The sequence below is a fragment of the Pygocentrus nattereri genome, chromosome 18, assembly GCF_015220715.1.
Source record: "Pygocentrus nattereri isolate fPygNat1 chromosome 18, fPygNat1.pri, whole genome shotgun sequence".
Lineage (NCBI taxonomy): Eukaryota > Metazoa > Chordata > Actinopteri > Characiformes > Serrasalmidae > Pygocentrus > Pygocentrus nattereri.
In genome coordinates, this window is record NC_051228.1 from 38,601,159 (window position 1) to 38,620,486 (window position 19,328).

Sequence of the window (19,328 nt, forward strand, 5' to 3'; positions counted from 1 at the left end):
CACTACACAAGCTTACATGAAAGACACTAACATTTAACTAGCAAAGCTGAATCATTCATTTATTTATTTATTATTATCTGCTGGCACCTTTCGCATAACCAAGGTCGCTTAAAGGCAGCCTTGGGACGTGTAGCTCAGCATATCAAACATTCTCATAAACATATCTTGCATAGATATCCACATCTGTTATACAGCGCAGCCATGTTATTTAGGTGCAGTGTGCCATCTAGTGGAGGACGGCAGACTGACAGGCAGGTCCGCCAGCCTTCTGCTGAAATTGTAAATACGCCCACGTTGTCTGAGGACTTTCGTTCATACACGCACAACAAAGGAGGCAGACAGTCTTTCATCACGGCCGGCGGCTGCACAGGGGAGCTACAGTAAAGTAATGCTTGGGCTGGGAGTGAAGGGGAGGGAGAGAGAGAGAGAGAGAAGGAGAAGGAGAGGGAGGTAAAGAAAGGAGGACAGCAGTACAAAATGAACACGGCAGAAGAGGCAGGTCAGGTAGAGGGGAACTAAACGAGCTGAACGGAAATAAAAGATGACTCGTGACGCCTGGCATATGAGTGCGAGAAGGAGAGGCAGGAGTGGACAGATGGAGCAGGGAGGTGATGGAGGGAGAGGCTTTGGGAAGGAGCTGCACCTCATGTTCTCCACCGTGTCCTCAGGCATCGGGGCAACAGTCTGCACAGCAGGCAGGTTTTTACTGGTAGCTCCGTTCACAAAGCTGGAGGAAGAAGAGGAGGAGGAGGCGGAGTCTGTGGCACCTGTGAGAGAGGACAGATAGTCTGATTTAACAGCCAAACATACCAGTGGTTTTCATCCTGTGGGTAGCAGCCCCCTTGTGGGCAGAGAGGGTATTGCTGGGGGGCTTTACCTGTCAGCTCCTTTTTTATTGCAAAATTGTGACGCAATACAGACATTTAATCAAACAATGTTAATCTGACAAACAGCATTGCTCTGAAAATTAATTACAAGAAGAAAACTATAATTTACATCAAGCTCACTGGCAAAACGCATGACAAACTAGGGGGGCAGGCGTGGGCTGGTGGTCAGGGAAGCAGCCTTGTGACCGGAAAGTCGCCGGTTTTGATCCCCTCAGCCGACATGTGACTGAAGTGTCCTTGAGCAAGGCACCTAACCCCCAACTGCTCCCCGGGCACCGTGGATACGGCTGCCCACCGCTCCGGGCAAGTGTGCTCACTGCCCCCTAGTACGTGCGTTCACTAGGAGCATTAGGAGCTCACAAAACATCCGTGTAAGACCTACATATGTCCCCTTACATGCTTTGTGTTTTCTTTCACTGCCTCATCCTGAAAGAGAGTAAGCTGCTGTTTTACAAAGCACCCCTTCTCTTGCATTACGCCCCAGAACTGTGTACCTGTCGTGTTAATCATGCTCTTAGGTGTTGCAGTGGCAGCGGCGAAGATGTTAGGTGTGCTGCCAGAGGAGGGAACAGAGCTGGTGGTGGGAGTGCCGACAGTATTCACAGCAAGACTGCCAGGAGGAGGCTTCTTCACTGGTACAACCACGCTCCTGTAAGTGTACACACACACACACACACACACACACACACACACACACACACACACACACACACACACACACACAGAGTCAGTGGTTAGAGGAGAAACTAAATGAAAAGAATCTAAAACCTTTTTTATATAAAAATGATTATACAGCTGCTTCTTCTGTAAACTAGTTGGCAATTTCTGTGTTTTACTCTATAGAGAGTGGGGTAGGGAGGAGTGGTCTAGCCATTCACTAGTAACAGCACAAACTAGCCTGGCAGTTGGCAGAGTCATTAAACTAACAGCTGAGGCAGTTTGCAACTCTGGTACACTAGGTGGCAGTTTGTGCCCAGAGAAAGGAAAGGTCTAGCCATTCGTCACAAAGTACAACCCTTAGACTCCGCTTTCTACATATTTTCAGGGTTGATATTGTGTATTGCGTGTGGTACGGTGGCACGGAGGGTGGCGCTGTCGCCTCACAACGAGGAGGGCCTGGGTTCGATTCCCCGGCCGGGTAACCGCAGTCCTCTCTGTGTGGAGTCTGCATGTTCTCTGTTCCGTGTCTGTGTGGGTTTCCTCCAGGTTCTCCGGTTTCCTCCCACAGTCCAAAGACATGCAGTCAGGCCAACTGGACATGGTAACTTAGGTGTGAGTGACAGTGTATGTCTGTCTGTCTGCCCGGCCTGTGATGGACTGGCAACCCAATGACCGCTGGGATAGGCTACAGCACCCCCCCAACCCAGAAAAAGAAGCGGCTTAGAAGATGTGTGTGTGTACTGTGTACTGCATGTTGTATTTAAAAGCCCAGTAAAATAACGTGTTCCTAAATTGTACATTTTTAAAATTTGTATCTTATTTAAAATCTTCAAGGTTCAAAATACAACTTATAACCGAGCGTTAGGACAAAGAAACAAAGGAAAGGATACTGAAAAACATATATGATAAGAAATTTGGGCATATCACAGCCCCAAGAGGAACACGAAAGAACAGCTGGGATAAAAATAGGAAAACATCTAAACAACGGTCAACCAGTACTACCAAGCAGGTCAGTTGTAAACAGTAAGACAGTAAAGGAACACTAGGCCTGGGCACTGAAATTCAGTACTTTTATGGTACCAACCAGGCCCGGGCGACAGCTAAAACAATTAGCACAGGATTTTCTACTTTAAAAAATCATGATCATCAATAATATTGTAAAAAATAAGGGATTTTCTGTCAAGACAGCGATGTTTTCAGAATTCAGCTGACCACCGGGACACTTGATCTGTTCAGAAAATACTGCACACCGGCCACAGACGAGGAGCAGAGGAACTTGATCATCAGGTTAGAGATAACTTAGCTGTGCTACGGTAACCTTCAGTCAATTTTACTGCACTTTGAGGTGAGTTACAGCTACAGACTGTAGTCCATGTGTTTCTCTGATACTCTGTTACCCTGTTCTTCAGTGGTCAGGACCCCCATGGACCCTCACAGAGAAGGTACTATTTGGGTGGTGGGTCATTCTCAGCACTGCTGTAACACTGATGTGGTGGTGGTGTGTTAGTGTGTGTTGTGCTGGTACGAGTGGATCAGACACAGCAGTGCTGCTGGAGTTTTTAAACAGTGTCCACTCACTGTCCACTCTATTAGACACTCCTACCTCGTCGGTCCACCTTGTAGATGTAAAGTCAGAGATGACAGCTCATCTGCTGCTGCACAGTTTGTGTAGGTCATCCTCTAGTCCTTCATCAGTGGTCACAGGACGCTGCCCACAGGACGCTGCTGGCTGGATATTTTGGTTGGTGGACTATTCTCAGTCCAGCAGTGACACTGAGGTGTTTAAAAACTCCAGCAGCACTGCTGTCTGATCCACTCAGACCAGCACAACACACACTAACACACCACCACCACGTCAGTGTTACTGCAGTGCTGAGAATGACCCACCACCCAAACAGTACCTGCTCTGTGAGGGTCCATGGGGGTCCTGACCACTGAAGAACAGGGTAACAGAGTATCAGAGAAACAGATGGACTACAGTCTGTAACTGTAGAACTACAGAGTGCAGCTATACGGTCAGTGGAGCTGATAAAGTGGACAGTGAGCGGAGAAACGAGGAGGTGGTCATGATGTTCTGCCTGATCTGTGAACATCGCCCCACCAGCCAGGCCTAATACCAGCTAAACTCTTTTAAAAATGCCATGTCATTCAATACACATTTCAATTTCTATGCAGTCAGATGTCTCAGCATCAGTGAGCCAATAAGCAAGCTTGTTTCATAACCTAGACTGGTGACCGGTTGTCTCAGTTACATCCAGTATGCAAGGTCAGCAGGTCTTGATTAGCCTGCAACCAGCCCCAGTGAGTAAATATAGCCACATAAATCAACACCAACTCATTTCTGGTTTAAACCACACCCACTTTCAGTCTGTAACTTAAAAGAAAGTGTCATTTAGGAATCTGTACCAAAGTATCAAAGTCACAGATCTAGGTACTGGTATTAATACCCAGCCCTACTCATCACCATCGACCCACTGCATCTCATTTACAACAGCCTCCCTTCCTCAGTGAACCAGCACAGCACAAGCAGAACCAAGAAGCTGGAAAAGGAGCTTTTGATAAAATATTAACCCTTTATAATCAATTATTCATATTTAAGGAGCTCATAAATGATGCACAGTATAATCCGGCGCATGTTTTATTGATCAGGTTTTCTTAATTGGGGAGAACAAAGAAGATGAATGTTCTGGGGAGGTTTGTGGGTATTGTGGATTCCACGCGCAAAAGCTTGCATGAGGTTCCGAGGGGTCGGCACATTACACAGCCATAGGCAGCTCAGGAAAAGCTTGCGCAACCCAGCCAGGAGACGGGGAAACGTTCAGTAGGAGAAAACGCTGCCAAAAAAGAGAGGATGACCCCAAACCCACGTCACTGCCGTACGAACGAGGGCCATGCGGCAATCGATAATGACAATGATCAAAATCTCATGTTTTTACAGTGCATGTTCTACTAGATCAATCTAGTATTAACAACGGCTTAAACTTAAACTTACAGCTGTTACAACCTGCCTAGTCGGCAATCTTTGCCCGTTACTCACTTGAAGGGAGGCCATTCACTCCTAACAGAACAAAAGAGTGAGACAGTCAGTGGAGTCTTTTATATGATATTATTGTGATATACACCAATCAGGCGTAACGTTCTGACCACCTCCTGGTTTCTACGCTCACTGTCCACTTTATCAGCTCCACTGACCGTATAGCTGCACTCTGTAGTTCTACAGTTACAGACTGTAGTCCATCTGTTTCTCTGATACTCTGTTACCCTGTTCTTCAGTGGTCAGGACCCCCATGGACCCTCACAGAGCAGGTGCTATTTGGGTGGTGGGTCATTCTCAGCACTGCAGCAACACTGACGTGGTGATGGTGTGTTAGTGTGTGCTGCGCTGGTCTGAGTGGATCAGACACAGCAGTGCTGCTGGAGTTTTTAAACACCTCAGTGTCGCTGCTGGACTGAGAACAGTCCACCAACCAAAAATATCCAGCCAGCAGCGTCCAGTGACCACTGATGAAGGACTAGAGGATGACCAACACAAACTGTGCAGCAGCAGATGAGCTGTCGTCTCTGACTTTACATCTACAAGGTGGACCGACAAGGTAGGAGTGTCTAATAGAGTGGACAGTGAGTGGACACACGTTTGAAAACCATGTCTGATCCACTCGTACCAGCGCAACACACACTAAAACACCACCACCACGTCAGTGTTACTGCAGTGCTGAGAATGACCCACCACCCAAACAGTACCTGCTCTGTGAGGGTCCATGGGGGTCCTGACCACTGAAGAACAGGGTAACAGAGTATCAGAGAAACAGATGGACTACAGTCTGTAACTGTAGAACTACAGAGTGCAGCTATACAGTAAGTGGAGCTGATAAAGTGGACAGTGAGCCCTAAAGTGTTATTACACACTCCTATAGTCTAAAAATAGCATTAGTTTGCATTGACGTCCCTGTAGTTACTGAATAATAAGCCTCTGTTTAAAATAAATCTGAACTGTTTAGAGTTAAATCAGATGCATGTTCCATCCATCAGATGCCTTTGATTTTTTTTTTGCACAAAATATGACGGACACTTAAATCTACACATTGGTGAATGCACATAAATATTATTGTGTGATTATAAATGTGATAAAAAGTGGCCACATCTTCTGTGACCCTGGGTTTGAGAAAGATGCTACTCATGGCTCTGAAGATACTTCGAACACTGAAATCACGAACTAATGTGAACATACTGCGTTTTGGATCTTCAGATACGCAAGGCTGGCTCTACAGGGTGAAATTTACACTAGATTTTAGTTGCTTGAAACTTACATGCAACTAAATTTCACACGAGTTGCAGAACGTAAAGCCTCCTGCAACTTGCTTGAAATGCAACTCTAGAAACAAGCTGAACGTTGCGAAGCAAGTTTCATGAAAATAGCCAATCAAAACATCAATGTCTCAAGTGACGTGTACCAGTGACATCATTTCAACTGACCGATTTAAACAACATTTCATGAACAGGAAAATTAACAGGACGCGGCCTCTTGGAAGAAAGATGCTGGTTTGCTGGTAAGCAGTTAGTTTAATGAGCTAGACAGCCAACTAAAGTTAACATAACTGTCTCAACAGCGGCTTGTGGCGGAATTATAGGCTAAACACCACATTACCGATGATTAGACAGAGCAATCATCTTACTAGTGATCCCTAATAATCTTGCTATCTGGCGGAATAAATAAAATGTGTTGCATGAGATTATTCTGGAACAGTTGAGTTACATGGAAATGAGGTTTCAGGGAACAAGCAACCAGGAACCAGCTGTGCAGGAGTTTCACCAAGTAAAGCCAGGCTTTAGGCTTTAAGACTGATGCTCTACCTGTCGAATGAGTGAAACTGCATGGGCAGCATGGCAGCGGCCTCCCTCTTCAGGGCGGGGTCAGGGTGGTATGGCTGAGGCTCAGGCCCCGCCTCCGCACCCTCCACCGGCGCCGCCACCAGGCTCTTCAGGATCTCCTTCACGTTGATGCCCTTGTTGGCTTGGCTGATGCTGGAGATGGACGCAGCCGGCTTGAGGTGGACGTCCACACCGGGCGGCGATTCCAGGAGGGACTCGCGGGACTTACGCACTTCCGAGGAGAGGGTGCAGAGCAGCTCACTCATGGCATCCGGACCCCCGCCAGAACCCGTAGAGCCCCCTGAGGCTTCGCCCCCCAGTTCTGAACCGTTGAGGGTGCTGCCCATCTGCTCGTCTCCAATTCCTGAATCTGTGTGGGGCAGAGAGCCCTCAAGAGGGAGATCCTCCAGGGGGCGCTCAGCACGGCCGCCGTCCGAGAAGGAGGACGGGTTTTCTGCACACATAGAAAAAGATTCTTTCACTCCGTTACAGCCAGTAAAGACAAAAGCAAAGTAGCACCATCCGGTCCTGGAATCACTCAACACATCCTTACTGTACTGCACATCAGTTGACTTTTGTCATGACAGTTATTAATATTACTTGCTTTTTCTTTGTAATTAGCATCAATATTTACCATTACTGCTGCATTTTGCTAAAATATTTATAGCAATAAGATCAGACAGAGAATTTTAGTTACAAAAACAATATACTGAATATGAAAACATTTTTTTTAAATAAATATTAGAATTCCTCCCCACTTAAAATGAAAAGTGTTTTTTATTTTATTATATATCAGAGCACAGATCCATAGTACGTGATACGTCTTAAACTGAACCCAGAGAAACACAATCCAACATCTTTAAGGTAAACAGACCTACGTTAGTCATCTGTTACCTCAGATGACGTCAGCTTTGTCCAGTCGCATCATATTTCACTTCATAATTATTAGCTCAAAAACAGTGCGTTTATGAGGGGTTACCCGGCCGACACCAAATGATCAATTCCTTAAATGATACTGAAAGTTTTACTCCATTAAATCTGAGTGTACAACAAACTTGAGCTGCAGTTTGCACTACAGCTACCCGGAGCTACAGACTATCTGCTGGCGGGGAACGGAGCTTCTCCTCCAGCCTTTAGCCAGCGGCAGTAGCATTTCTATGCTTGCTTCTTTGGACTAAACAGATAAGACACATAAGTTAAGATCCATATGTAACATGCAAATTCTACACTGCCCTCTGGTGGAGTACTGAGATGAGACTCATGGCTCTGTCATGTGAGAGAAGCTGATCTGCCCATCGAAAATCAGATTTAAAAATATATTTTTATTATTTCTTTATTTTTTTTTGTGCTTTAGACATTCCGACTTACCCCTACACCAAACGTGTCCTGGCTGATGTACTGCATGTGATAAAGGCCACAAGTACTGAGATTCTTAGATTCTATTCTAACTGGCTCTCCCAATGACCCTGTTTATGCACCAATTACCAGTCCAACAGAAAAGATGCCTTTCCCAAGAGCCACCTGCTGTTACAACACATCACGTGATATAAGATATAATTGCTAAACTCAAAAAAATATTTTGACGTTCATTAAAAAACAGTTTTCTAAGCATTTAGTAGCTCTTTCGTAAGATTTCCTCGTATGTTTGCTGATGCATAGACACATTTGTTTCTCGTGGGTCTGTTTTTGCTGTAGCCCCATTCTGAAACTCTCCGGCCCCCCACACGTCACGGCCTGCGACCGGTCAGTTTGCATCAGTCAGACGTCCCTTTCCTTTATCCAATAGTAAGAGGCTCTCGTTAAACGACAAAACACACTCTCTGACTACGTGGGCTTGCGAGACCAGCCGCACACATCTATGCATTTGACAGTTGGCTCTGCTTCGTCCTCCTGTCACATTATTCTGACCCCAAAACCCGTCTCTGACCTCATCACCTCTTGTTTCATGCGCCGTTCCCTCACCCTGCATCTCCAACACTCCCTTCATTCTGTGCAGTCTCACATCTTTCACATCACATCTGCTCTTCATCTCATCCCCAACCACAGTAACACTTACATCTCTCTCCACCTCAACACTTCCATAACTCCCGTTTATTTTTAGTTTATGCAATGTTTTGAAAGGCAGGCAGCTCTGAGTTTTAAAAGAACCGTTCCGTGGAAAAAATACGGTTACACAATTTTCCCTTTACACCAAATGTAGTTGATCAGCCAAGACACGTTTGTTTTTTATTACGCTGCGTACTGGAGGTAATGCAGTTAGAGTAAAACCCAAAGAACACAGTGTAAATTATTAAACATGAGTCGGGAAGAATGAGCGAAACGAGTGAAACACACACCGGTGGTTTTGTAGACACCACTGTGCCCATGGATCACAAACAATGAGCTTTACAGGCCAGAAGGTTCTTAATTCACTTTACTGCTAGATGTGAATCCAGGGAACGGTCGCCTGGCTGGTTTAACAAACTAATGAACAACAGGCAAACAGATAAACTACACGTATAACTACAGCTCAGATATGCTACATTAGAGCTTTCGCTTGGTTGTTAGCTTAGACCGTAGGACAAGGGTCGCTACCCAAATCTTAAGAAGAGCAAATTTGATCCTTTCAACAAAAATCAAACCGCCTTGGTTAGCAAATGGGAAACATTTAATGTCCATTTTACCATCTTGGCTATAAAGATGTCTCAATATGTGCTGATGTGCAAGTACAGGCTAAAAAATATAAAGGAAAACACAGACTTACTTTGCTCTGGTTTAGGCTCAGCTTTATAGCTAGAGATAGAGCTGCTTTTCTCACATCTCCAGCAGGAAACTTTCCACAAAAGTAGAACAGTTTCTTGTAAAATTAATTTCAGCATTCGATTTTTTACGAGGCTGAATTCACTTCTCATTTGCCAGCTTCTTGTTCATATCGTCGTTGTAGCTGCTGCACTTCAGCTTCACAACTTTTCAGTGTTCGACAAATAGGTCCATTTGTCTCCAAATGATCAAAGTTCGTCTTAAATCTTTGTCTCTGCTTTTTTGTTAGTTGCTATCGAGGTGAGACTGTTGTCTGCATTGCAATAGTGACCAGCACGCCAATCTTCAGGGTTAAAGGGTGAATAAGCAGCTACACATTAAATCCAACGACCATTTAGTCGTAGAAGAACACAGCTTTGTCAAGGTTGTCTGGGTGGGACGACCCACAGCAGCCTTGAGAAAAGTGAGGGGGTTGCTTACGCTTATTATACACTGAAATAAGGGAATTGAGCAAAATGCATAACGTTCTGACCGCCTCCTCGTTTCTACGCTCACTGTCCTGTGCTGGAGTTTTTAAACACTGTGTCCACTCACTGTCCACTCTATTAGACTCTCCTACCTTGTTGGTCCATCTTGTAGATGTAAAGTCAGAGACGACAGCTCATCTGCTGCTGCAGTTTGTGTCGGTCATCCTCTAGTCCTTCATCAGTGGTCACAGGACGCTGCCCACAGGACGCTGTTGGCTGGGTGTTTTTGGTTGGTGGACTATTCTCAGTCCAGCAGCGACACTGAGGTGTTTAAAAACTCCAGCAGCACTGCTGTGTCTGATCCACTCAGACCAGCGCAACACACACTAACTAACCACCACCACGTCAGTGTCACTGCAGTGCTGAGAATGACCCACCACTCAAATAGTACCTGCTCTGTGAGGGTCCATGGGGGTCCTGACCACTGAAGAACAGGGTAACAGAGTATCAGAGAAACAGATGGACTACAGTCTGTAACTGTAGAACTACAGAGTGCAGCTATACGGTCAGTGGAGCTGATAAAGTGGACAGTGAGCGTAGAAACGAGGAGGCCGTTATCTTTAAACGTTGTACATCATCCATTCAGCTGGTACTGGAAAGGTATTCACAGCACATACATCGTATATGTGTAAATTAACCTAGTTAGAAAGAATTTGCACCCTCAGTGTTTCTGAACAGCCAGAGCAGTGGCTCTTCTTCAAGGTGATGAATGACTCAGAAGTGACAGACCGAGATGGAGAGAGATGGAGGGAGAATGAGAGAGAGAGAGAGTGAGAGAGAGAGAGAGAGAGAGAGAGAGAGAGAGAGTGAGAGAGAGAGAGAGAGAGAGAGAGAGAGAGAGAGAGAGAGAGAGAGAGAGAGAGAGAGAGAGAGAGAGTGTGAGAGAGAGTGTGAGAGAGAGAGAGAGAGAGAGAGAGAGAGAGAGAGAGAGAGAGAGAGAGAGAGAGAGAGAGAGAGAGAGAGAGCGAGAGAGAGAATAAATCAGACAGGAGGATTCCATCTGGCAGAAACAAGAAGGACAAGGTAATGCCCCCATCCATCCACAATGACAAGGGGACGCACACCTGTCCAGAATGACAAGGTTAAATATACATATATGCATCTGCTTATAAACATCCCCGTCACATAAAACACACTCTAGCTCTCTCAAGGACACTGCAGCGGTCAGAGAGATACAGTGTGCAGCTGGGAAGTGGGGGAGGAGCCTTCTCAAGCTTCACCTGTGCTGGTGGGGGAATTGATCTCTTGTCGGATGCTCCTTCCCGATAGGCTGCTGGACCTGCCAATCTCACGCTGTGGCTCCAGGATGTCCCGGTATTTCGACACCATGAGGACAGAAATGAAGTAGACTACAGCCAGGGCCAGGAACTGGGCTTGCTTACTGTCATCCTACACAAACACAAGCGTACAAACAACTTAGAAAGTCGTCAGAAATCTCTTGACTCATTAAAGAGGAAATATTTTAAAAGCATTTCTGCATCATTCAGTGGTCAAAATGAGAATAAAGCCCCTTCTGAGTGCTTTCATGTCAAACGGGTCTTTGTAGAAAGACTTACTGACGCAAATTCAACCGTTTTATTTACTACAGGAGTGAAATACCCAGCAGGTCCTATGTATTAACTCGGAAAGTATGAGCTACAAAATCTAACATACAAGGTCAGAGATCAGCAACCCAAATGTTATAAAGGGCCATTTTGACCTTTCAACAAAAATCAATCCACCTTGGGAGTCAAAAGGTCCATTTTACCATCTTGGTTGTAAATCTGTCTCAGTATTAATTAAGTAGTGTTAACGTGCTTGTATAGGATAAAAAATAGAAACAAAAATGCCGACTTGCTTAGCTCTGCTTTAAGCTTCAGCTCAGCTACAGCTGCGTTTCTCGCATCTCTGGCAGGAAACTTTCCACTACAGTAGAACAGTTTACTGTAAAACGTCTCTCAACGTTCGACTTTTTATGGGCTGAAGTCGCTTCTCGCTCGCCAGCTTCTTGTTTGAAGTTTCCTGTTCCACCTTAAACTGCCTGAGTTGGCAGAATGTAACTGCCGCACCATTTAAGGTGGAACGGAAAGATTCGGACAAGAAGCTGGCGAACGAGAATCTGCAGATTAAACGCATTAGGAAACCAGCTGGAGCGCTTAAAAAGAAGTCCCCTCGTCAAACTGATTATTGATGTTCGTCTTAAATCTTTCTCTTTGTCGTTTCGTTAGCCACTAGCTAGGCCAGATGCTTATCTGCGTTGCTATGGTGACCAGCAGCCTGTGCACCAGTCTTCAAATGTGCTATATAAATATTAAAAACTTGCTCTGCCTTGCCGTAATAATCAAAGGAGTCAAAATAATTACCTGGTACTTTGGACTGTGTACTGCACACTTTCCTGGCTAATACCTCGAACGTAAAGGACTCTAAACGAAGCACTGACCACGAGAGGCGGCTGTTAAAAGCACTAAACGCTTTGGGTGGCTGGATCTGATGTCCACCACTACGAACAATTCTGACTCTGCGGGTTTCTCTAGAATGAAGCATTTCACATCAAACCACTCTGAACGATGCTGTTTACATCTTAAACATTTAATTACGCAGAATTTTTCAGACACAGATTTCGCCTTTAAAGAACACTCCAGCATTTTTAACCTAATCTCTATCTGCTGCAGCTGTAGCCTATAGTCTGATCCCCAAGGACAATCACTTCGCTGTCCTGTACTCGTCTACGTGTCTATCCAATACAGATTCAGACACCACACTTCAACATCTCCCTCTCTAGCTGTCCATTCGTGTGTCACACCCACACATCCACGCGTCTCACCACATCTCTGAAGACGACGGCTCGCAGACGGTTGATGTCGACGTCCTGCAGCAGCCTGTCAGGGTCCTTGATGGGAGAGAGGTTACGGGGGACATTGGCTATGGCACTCTAAAACAGAGACAACACAGCAGTGCAGAAAAGCCACTGTTACACAGTACTCCGCTGTTTAGGGCTGCAGCAGCTTAAACACGCAACGGCTGATTCTTATGGGGAACTTCCCGAAAGATCCTTACTGCAAAGAGTCCGATGTACAGTGTAAACAAAGTCTTTCCAGTGTAGCTTTAACATGCAAAGGAGGCACAGCACTGAGAAAGTCAGAGACCACCCGTTATTTTTGTTCATTTCCAGTAAAATCTGACAGTTTTTAAACAGAAGCCTCACCAAGTAAATATACCACATTGTTTTTATCATAAAGCACAGTTCACATCGGCAGACCATGCTTTATTCAAACAGGCTATCAGATTACAACCCTTCATTGCTGCTTCAGGTCAACGTGATAGACTGACGTGAAAAGCGGCTCTTTGATTTACTGCTTGTTGCCATAGCTACGCCGCAGCCCGCCTAAAACGCTGCTGTGAGTTTGCGTTTTCCTTTTGCAAATTAGTGTCTGTGTTTACGTGGAAAGACATTCGCCCATCTGATCGAACACGTTCCGATTACAGATTAAGAGTACAAGTAATCCGATGCAAAATGACACGGATGTGTGGAGAACCACTCAGAGTAAACGTTACCATGACGGCGAACATGAGGTGAGTCCAGTCAGAGTGAGATGAGCAGCAGTGAGCAGTGATTGTGTTTTTAACTGCTTTAAAATGACGTCAGACTCAGGAAAACGTCCTTCACACGTCCTTATTAAAGACGGCCGAGAGGAAGACGTCGTGCTCTGAGACACATAAGCTGGACGTCCGTCCCACCGCCGTCTTTTAAAGATCAGAGCATGAACTTCGTCTCCTCTGCAGACCAGTTTCTGCTCCGCCGTGTTGAACGGTATAAACTCTCACTGTGACGCGACGCTCATGCAGAACGGACTGAAACTTTCCGATAGGGAATGTAATCGGATACAGGCGTTTACACGGATATTATTCTTCTATTTAATGGGTTATTTACTGGGTTACCCACCTCGATCAATCAAATAGAGACTGTTTTCAGAATGGCCTCAACCTGACCAGACTATTCCGACGGAGGTGTTTACATGGACGTATTCTATTGAGCTATTAGTCGGATTATTAACGGATTACTAGGCTGCATATAAATGTGGCTACTGACTCAGAAGTCAAAAGATGACACCTGTAAAAAGAACCGAAACCTGAGCCCTTCCATGCAGAGCGGGAGGAGGACTATTTTTTTTATGGTGTCAAATGCATCTGCTCGATTTGCCAAGTAGCCATCACACCTCATAAAATGCCAGGCTTTTTTAAACTATACACAGAAACTATGACGACGGATTTCCAGGTAAAAGTGGACTCAGGAAGAATAAAGTGGTCCAGACTACACAAACCTGCAGAGCCCCTAAGGGGCCATGGTTAAAAAAATAAATAAAGGTAACGGCATTGTGTTCCAAGCAAACACTGGACCAGTGAATGACATTGGAAATGACATTGATATGTTTTTAGCATAGCTAATGGTAAAATCCGTTTTTCCTCAGTTTTTCCCAGTTTGTTCTCTGCAGCCTCGAGGTCACTCGATCTCAGTTTCAGTTTGAGTCACTAAGATCTTAATCGCGTTTGATTTTGAGAAGCGACACGTCTTTATATTTCAATCCAAGATCAACGCAAATTCAATGAGCTGCTTCGTCTCTGAGTTTAAGCAAAACACAGCTTTTGCAAGGGAATGTAAACCATTTGCATCGTAATGCACAACATTTATGAGGGAACGAACGTCCACCTTTTTTTTTAAAAAGAAAACCACGGCCCTATAGGAGCTCCGTACAAACATGGATCACAAAAAGGCTAATTTCATTCTTCAGTCGTTTCATCTGTAATGCAAAATACTAAAATAAGCCACGGAATGACATTAAAAAAATGTCAAAGCTTTTAAATAACTTTTTGGAAACTCCTGTTTTTTCTACACATTTTCTTTTGTTTTAATTTTTCCTCCATCATGCAAGTTGATTGTCATATCTCATCTCCTCATAAGCATTTCCTGAGAAATGATTAGCTCATTGGTAATTTTGACTGTAAATGAAATAAATAAAGAACCGCCTCTAACTTTTGCAAACTACTGTACGGCCCAGTCCCAGTTCTCCTTCTTACCCCTACCCCTTGTTTTCGAGTGTTGCCCCTTGTTACTGAGCTACAGGGCAGTGGTTGAGATCTTCCCTCTGAAATGAGACCCTCTAATAAAAGAGCTTCACTTCATTAACAGCTACTAGCGCCGCTCTGTAGGCGACCCTGCCCGTCTGCAGGGACAGCAGAGGAGGGGAAAGTTCAGCTCCTCACTGCTGGGCTTTAGTTACATTTAGGGATCAGACGCCTTCAAAGAGGGGGGCAGTTATTTATTATCACCCCCCCTAATTCTTCAGTGATATGAAGCTGAAGTCAGAGATTCTCCAGGTTCTTGAGAATTTTCCCGTTCCATATGGGAAAATTCCCATCACCCCCAGAACATTTTACACCTGGGTTTCTTTGGTCTCTTGTTCTCCGTCTCACCGGTTTGGAGTCTCTGAAAAACCTCCGTTTGGAGGGTCATGTAGCCCCAACACTTCACCCCACCCCTCCATCTCAACAAGAATCGGGACCCCCTACACCTAGACGAGAACACGCAAATCTGAGGAGTAGGGCTGAGCGGTAGGGGCGAGGGGTGAAATGGGACTGGGCTTATGTGTATCAGTGCATGTGGATTATGTGAGCATTGGTGCATAAGCTTCATTTTGAGCTTGTTTATGCATCTGGAAGCTGTGTGTGTGTGTGTGTGTGTGTGTGTGTGTGTGTGTCTGTCTGTGTGACCTTGCTGGCGGATGCTGCGCTCTGAAGGTTCTCTTGGGTCTTGCTGATAGGCAGTGAAGACTTGCTGCCTCGATCTCTCTGTCTCTGCCTGCACTCCAGACAGTTCCGCACAGCAACACAACACACTACAGAGAGAGAGAGAGAGACAGAGAGAGAGAGAGAGAGAGAGAGAGAGAGAGAGAGAGAGAGAGAGAGAGAGAGAGAGAGACAGAGAGAGAGAGAGAGAGAGAGACAGAGAGAGAGAGACAGAGAGACAGAGAGAGAGAGAGAGAGAGAGAGAGAGACAGAGAGAGAGAGAGAGAGAGAGAGAGAGAGAGAGACAGAGAGAGAGACAGAGAGAGAGACAGAGAGAGAGAGAGAGAGAGAGAGACAGAGAGAGAGAGAGAGACAGAGAGAGAGAGAGAGAGAGACAGACAGAGAGAGAGCGAGAGAGAAAGAGAGAGAGAGAGAGAGACAGAGAGACAGAGAGACAGAGAGAGAGAGAGAGAGAGAGAGAGAGAGAGAGAGAGAGAGAGAGAGAGAGAGAGAGAGAGAGAGAGAGAGAGAGAGAGAGAGAGAGAGAGAGAGAGAGAGAGAGAGAGAGAGACAAAGACAGTGAGGTAAATAAGACTATTAGCTGAAGGCAATCATACATTGAAGTGAAAGATAATAAATAAAACAAAAACAAAACAAAAAAAAATGTATGTTTGTACAATCCACACCAGCACATTCTGGCTAGGATCATCGATATCTTCTGATTCCTTTAGCTCTTTGGAAAATATCAAACTTACAGACCCTCCACTGAACATTTTTCTGCAGGAGAACACACACTGTCAAGAATTATATACAAGAAAGTTGGGCGGCCGTGTAAAATGTAAATAAATGTAAATAAAAGCAAAATGCAAAGACTTGCAAATCTCAGAGACCCATGTTTTATTCACAGTGGAACCACATACCAGATATTGCGAGTGAGACATTTTACCGTTTCATGAAAAACATTAACTCATTTAGGACTTGACGGCAGCAGCGCATCTCAAAAAAAGCCTGGAAAAGTAAGTGGTGCTATTGAAAAACAGCTGCACTGCAAATTTCAGCCACATACTGCATCAGCACAACAGCACGGCTTCAGGGAAGAAGAGTCCAGGTGCTGAACTGACCTGCCTGCAGTCCAGACCATTCGGTGCATCATGAAACGAGAAATCCAGCAAAGAAGACCCAGAACTGAGCAGCTAGAGTCCCTCATCAGACAAGAATGGGACAACATTCCTCTCCCAAAACTCCAGTAACTGGTCTCCTCGCTTCCCAGATGTTTACAGATGAGGATGCTACTCAATGCTAGACACGGCCCCGCCCCCCCAGCAGATACGTTGCTGCCCATCTAGTTCTAAATGAGTTTCATGAAACGGTAAAATGCCTCATTTTCAACATCTGATATGCGCTCCATGTTCTACTGTGAATAAAATATGGGCTTATGAGATTCACAAATCATTGCATTCTGTTTTTATTTACATTTATTTACACTTTACACACCAACCTTTTCAGAATTAAGGCCCTACAGAAAGAATAACTAACCGAATAACTTGTTTCGTCCATCAGTGAATTATATATCTTTACTAAGTTTAATGGTTTGCAGGGAGAAAATAGGCACAAACCCAGCCGCAGACACTGCCGCATCAGCCCTCCGGAGGACATGTTCTTCTCAGCCTCGATCTCGCTGAAGTTGAGGGAGCTGGCGAACACCAGCACGTCCACCATGGCCATCAGCCTGCTGAGGAACGTCACGGCTGTCTCTGAAGACATGCCCTGCGTCGCCTCCACATTCTCCAGCTCCGTCTATCACACACACACACAGCCAGGAGGACGTTAACATTGTAGCATGCAAACACACACACACACACACACACACACACACACACACACACACACACACACACAGGTCCACTATAAATATACATACATACAATTCAGATTCCATTAACAGCTCAACAAACATGTGACAGGAAGCAGCCAGACCAGATTGGTGATAAACACACACACACACACACACACACACACACACACACACACACACACACACACACACACACACACACCCCTCAACACGTGTGCTCAGGGACATGGCGGTGAAAAACAGGCAGTGAAGCTGTGAAGAACGAGCTGCACTGTCTAAACCAGGTGAGAAAGTGCTCCAGGTGCTCAGGCAGCATTGCAGTGCTCTACTTCTCTAACGTCAGCCTCATCACATTCAGCGTCTTTACCGAAACCGTTCAAACGGTTTAAAGGAATAAGTGAAAAAATAAACTCTACAACTCTCCCCCTTTACCTGAAATGTACCTGATCAGGCCACACCTGTGACTTTCATAGATAACAGTTTGTAACGTTTTGTGCGAAACGATTACTTAAAAAGCAGTTTACAGATTTTTCCCCATTTCCGCAGTCGGAGGCATCGTTATCCAGAGTGATGTGATGTGAAACGGCGCTCCTCAGAGAAACTTACAATGCCTGCTGTCTGATTTCTGCACAGTGGTGGTTACGCGAGCGTTAATCTCAGTAACTGAAATGGAGGGTGCGCCGTTTTAATACTGCGTCTTTCTGCGTATCAGAACTGGCTTCTGTTTCTGGCAGTGTCGGAGCACAAGAGCAGGACTAACTAGTATACATCCTCATCACGGACAACAAAGCACTTCTGTAAGTCGTTCTGGATAAGAGCGTCTGCTAAATGCCATGAATGAAACCAGGGGCCTTAAATAGCCAATACATTCTCACACTAGTATGGCCAAATTATCCACTATCCAAAACGCTCAGTGCACCAACTCATGTCTGCTGGGTTTCTAAACGTAATGCTGGTAAAACAGCGAAAAACATTCACCTATTTTTCCTCATAATGTCCTGCATGTACCTCTCCACCAAGCAAATATTTTAAAAAAGTAAGTTTCAATCAAAAACCTTGTTTTAACTACCACACAGCAACGTCTCAGGCATCAGGCAGCATATTCCTAATCATTCATCATTCTAACCTTCTGCGATGAAGCTTTAGAAGGTATTGAACACTTGAGACGTCTGGTTCCTATCACCACCACTGGTGCACTGCACTGACATGGCTTCTGGAAAAAGAGTCGTTTAACTCGTCTGAGTTATGAGTTTCTATCACTGGTTTTCTACGTTAGCCTCACATCTCCACCGGAAAACTAGTAGACAGGCACCAATCTGGGAATTAGAGGTAGATCCAGCTACATCAGCGTTAAAACTCAGCATGTGCTTACGAAGAGTTGTGCATGAAAACGGATTAAATGGAGACGTATGAGCAACGAATCCCTGTCTCCCCTAATCGACACCGGACTATCAGCCTAAATATCAAAGCCAATGATTTCACAGCTATCAGCAGTCACAGATTTAATAGTGTATCAATTAACAATACAGAACGGCTGATCAAGCACATTTTGGTAATCTGTGTAAATGTGATGTTTTGGTAAAAGACCACCAGACAAGAACCAACTGGCCGTGACTTTAAGAACTGTGACATCGAGAACAGTAACCAAGACTTCAAGGCTTTGATATCTGCTGGATTCATGATCACAGATTAAGCCCAATCTCAGCTCTGCCATTACACTGCCACTAAATCTGGGTCTAGACAAGTGGGCCGACAGGTCTACGTCTGTCTGTCTGACTGACTGTCTGTCTGACTGTCTGTCTGACTGTCTGTCTGACTGTCTGACTGACTGTCTGACTGACTGTCTGACTGACTGTCTGTCTGACTGTCTGTCTGACTGTCTGTCTGACTGTCTGTCTGACTGTCTGTCTGTCTGACTGTCTGTCTGTCTGGCTGACTGACTGTCTGTCTGTCTGGCTGACTGACTGACTGTCTGGCTGACTGACTGGCTGACTGACTGGCTGACTGTCTGTCTGACTGACTGACTGA

The 19,328-nt window shown here is 45.2% G+C and overlaps 1 protein-coding gene across 16 annotated transcripts in view; it reads right to left on the bottom strand.

The window, feature by feature from the left end:
* The window catches only part of nbeaa (neurobeachin a), a 280,982-nt gene that overhangs the window by 46,217 nt on the left and 215,437 nt on the right, over positions 1 to 19,328 (bottom strand). For 13 of the 16 annotated variants that reach the window (XM_037547319.1, XM_037547326.1, XM_037547329.1 and 10 more), the window contains 7 exons: positions 17,062 to 17,242; positions 15,431 to 15,555; positions 12,486 to 12,593; positions 10,903 to 11,071; positions 6,399 to 6,870; positions 1,382 to 1,536; positions 644 to 767 (listed from right to left, as the gene is read on the bottom strand). In XM_037547319.1, the coding sequence (XP_037403216.1) occupies positions 644 to 767; positions 1,382 to 1,536; positions 6,399 to 6,870; positions 10,903 to 11,071; positions 12,486 to 12,593; positions 15,431 to 15,555; positions 17,062 to 17,242 (1,334 nt within the window). The remainder of the gene's footprint in view (positions 1 to 643; positions 768 to 1,381; positions 1,537 to 6,398; positions 6,871 to 10,902; positions 11,072 to 12,485; positions 12,594 to 15,430; positions 15,556 to 17,061; positions 17,243 to 19,328) is intronic. The other 3 variants (XM_037547327.1, XM_037547322.1, XM_037547321.1) reach the window with 1 other exon arrangement.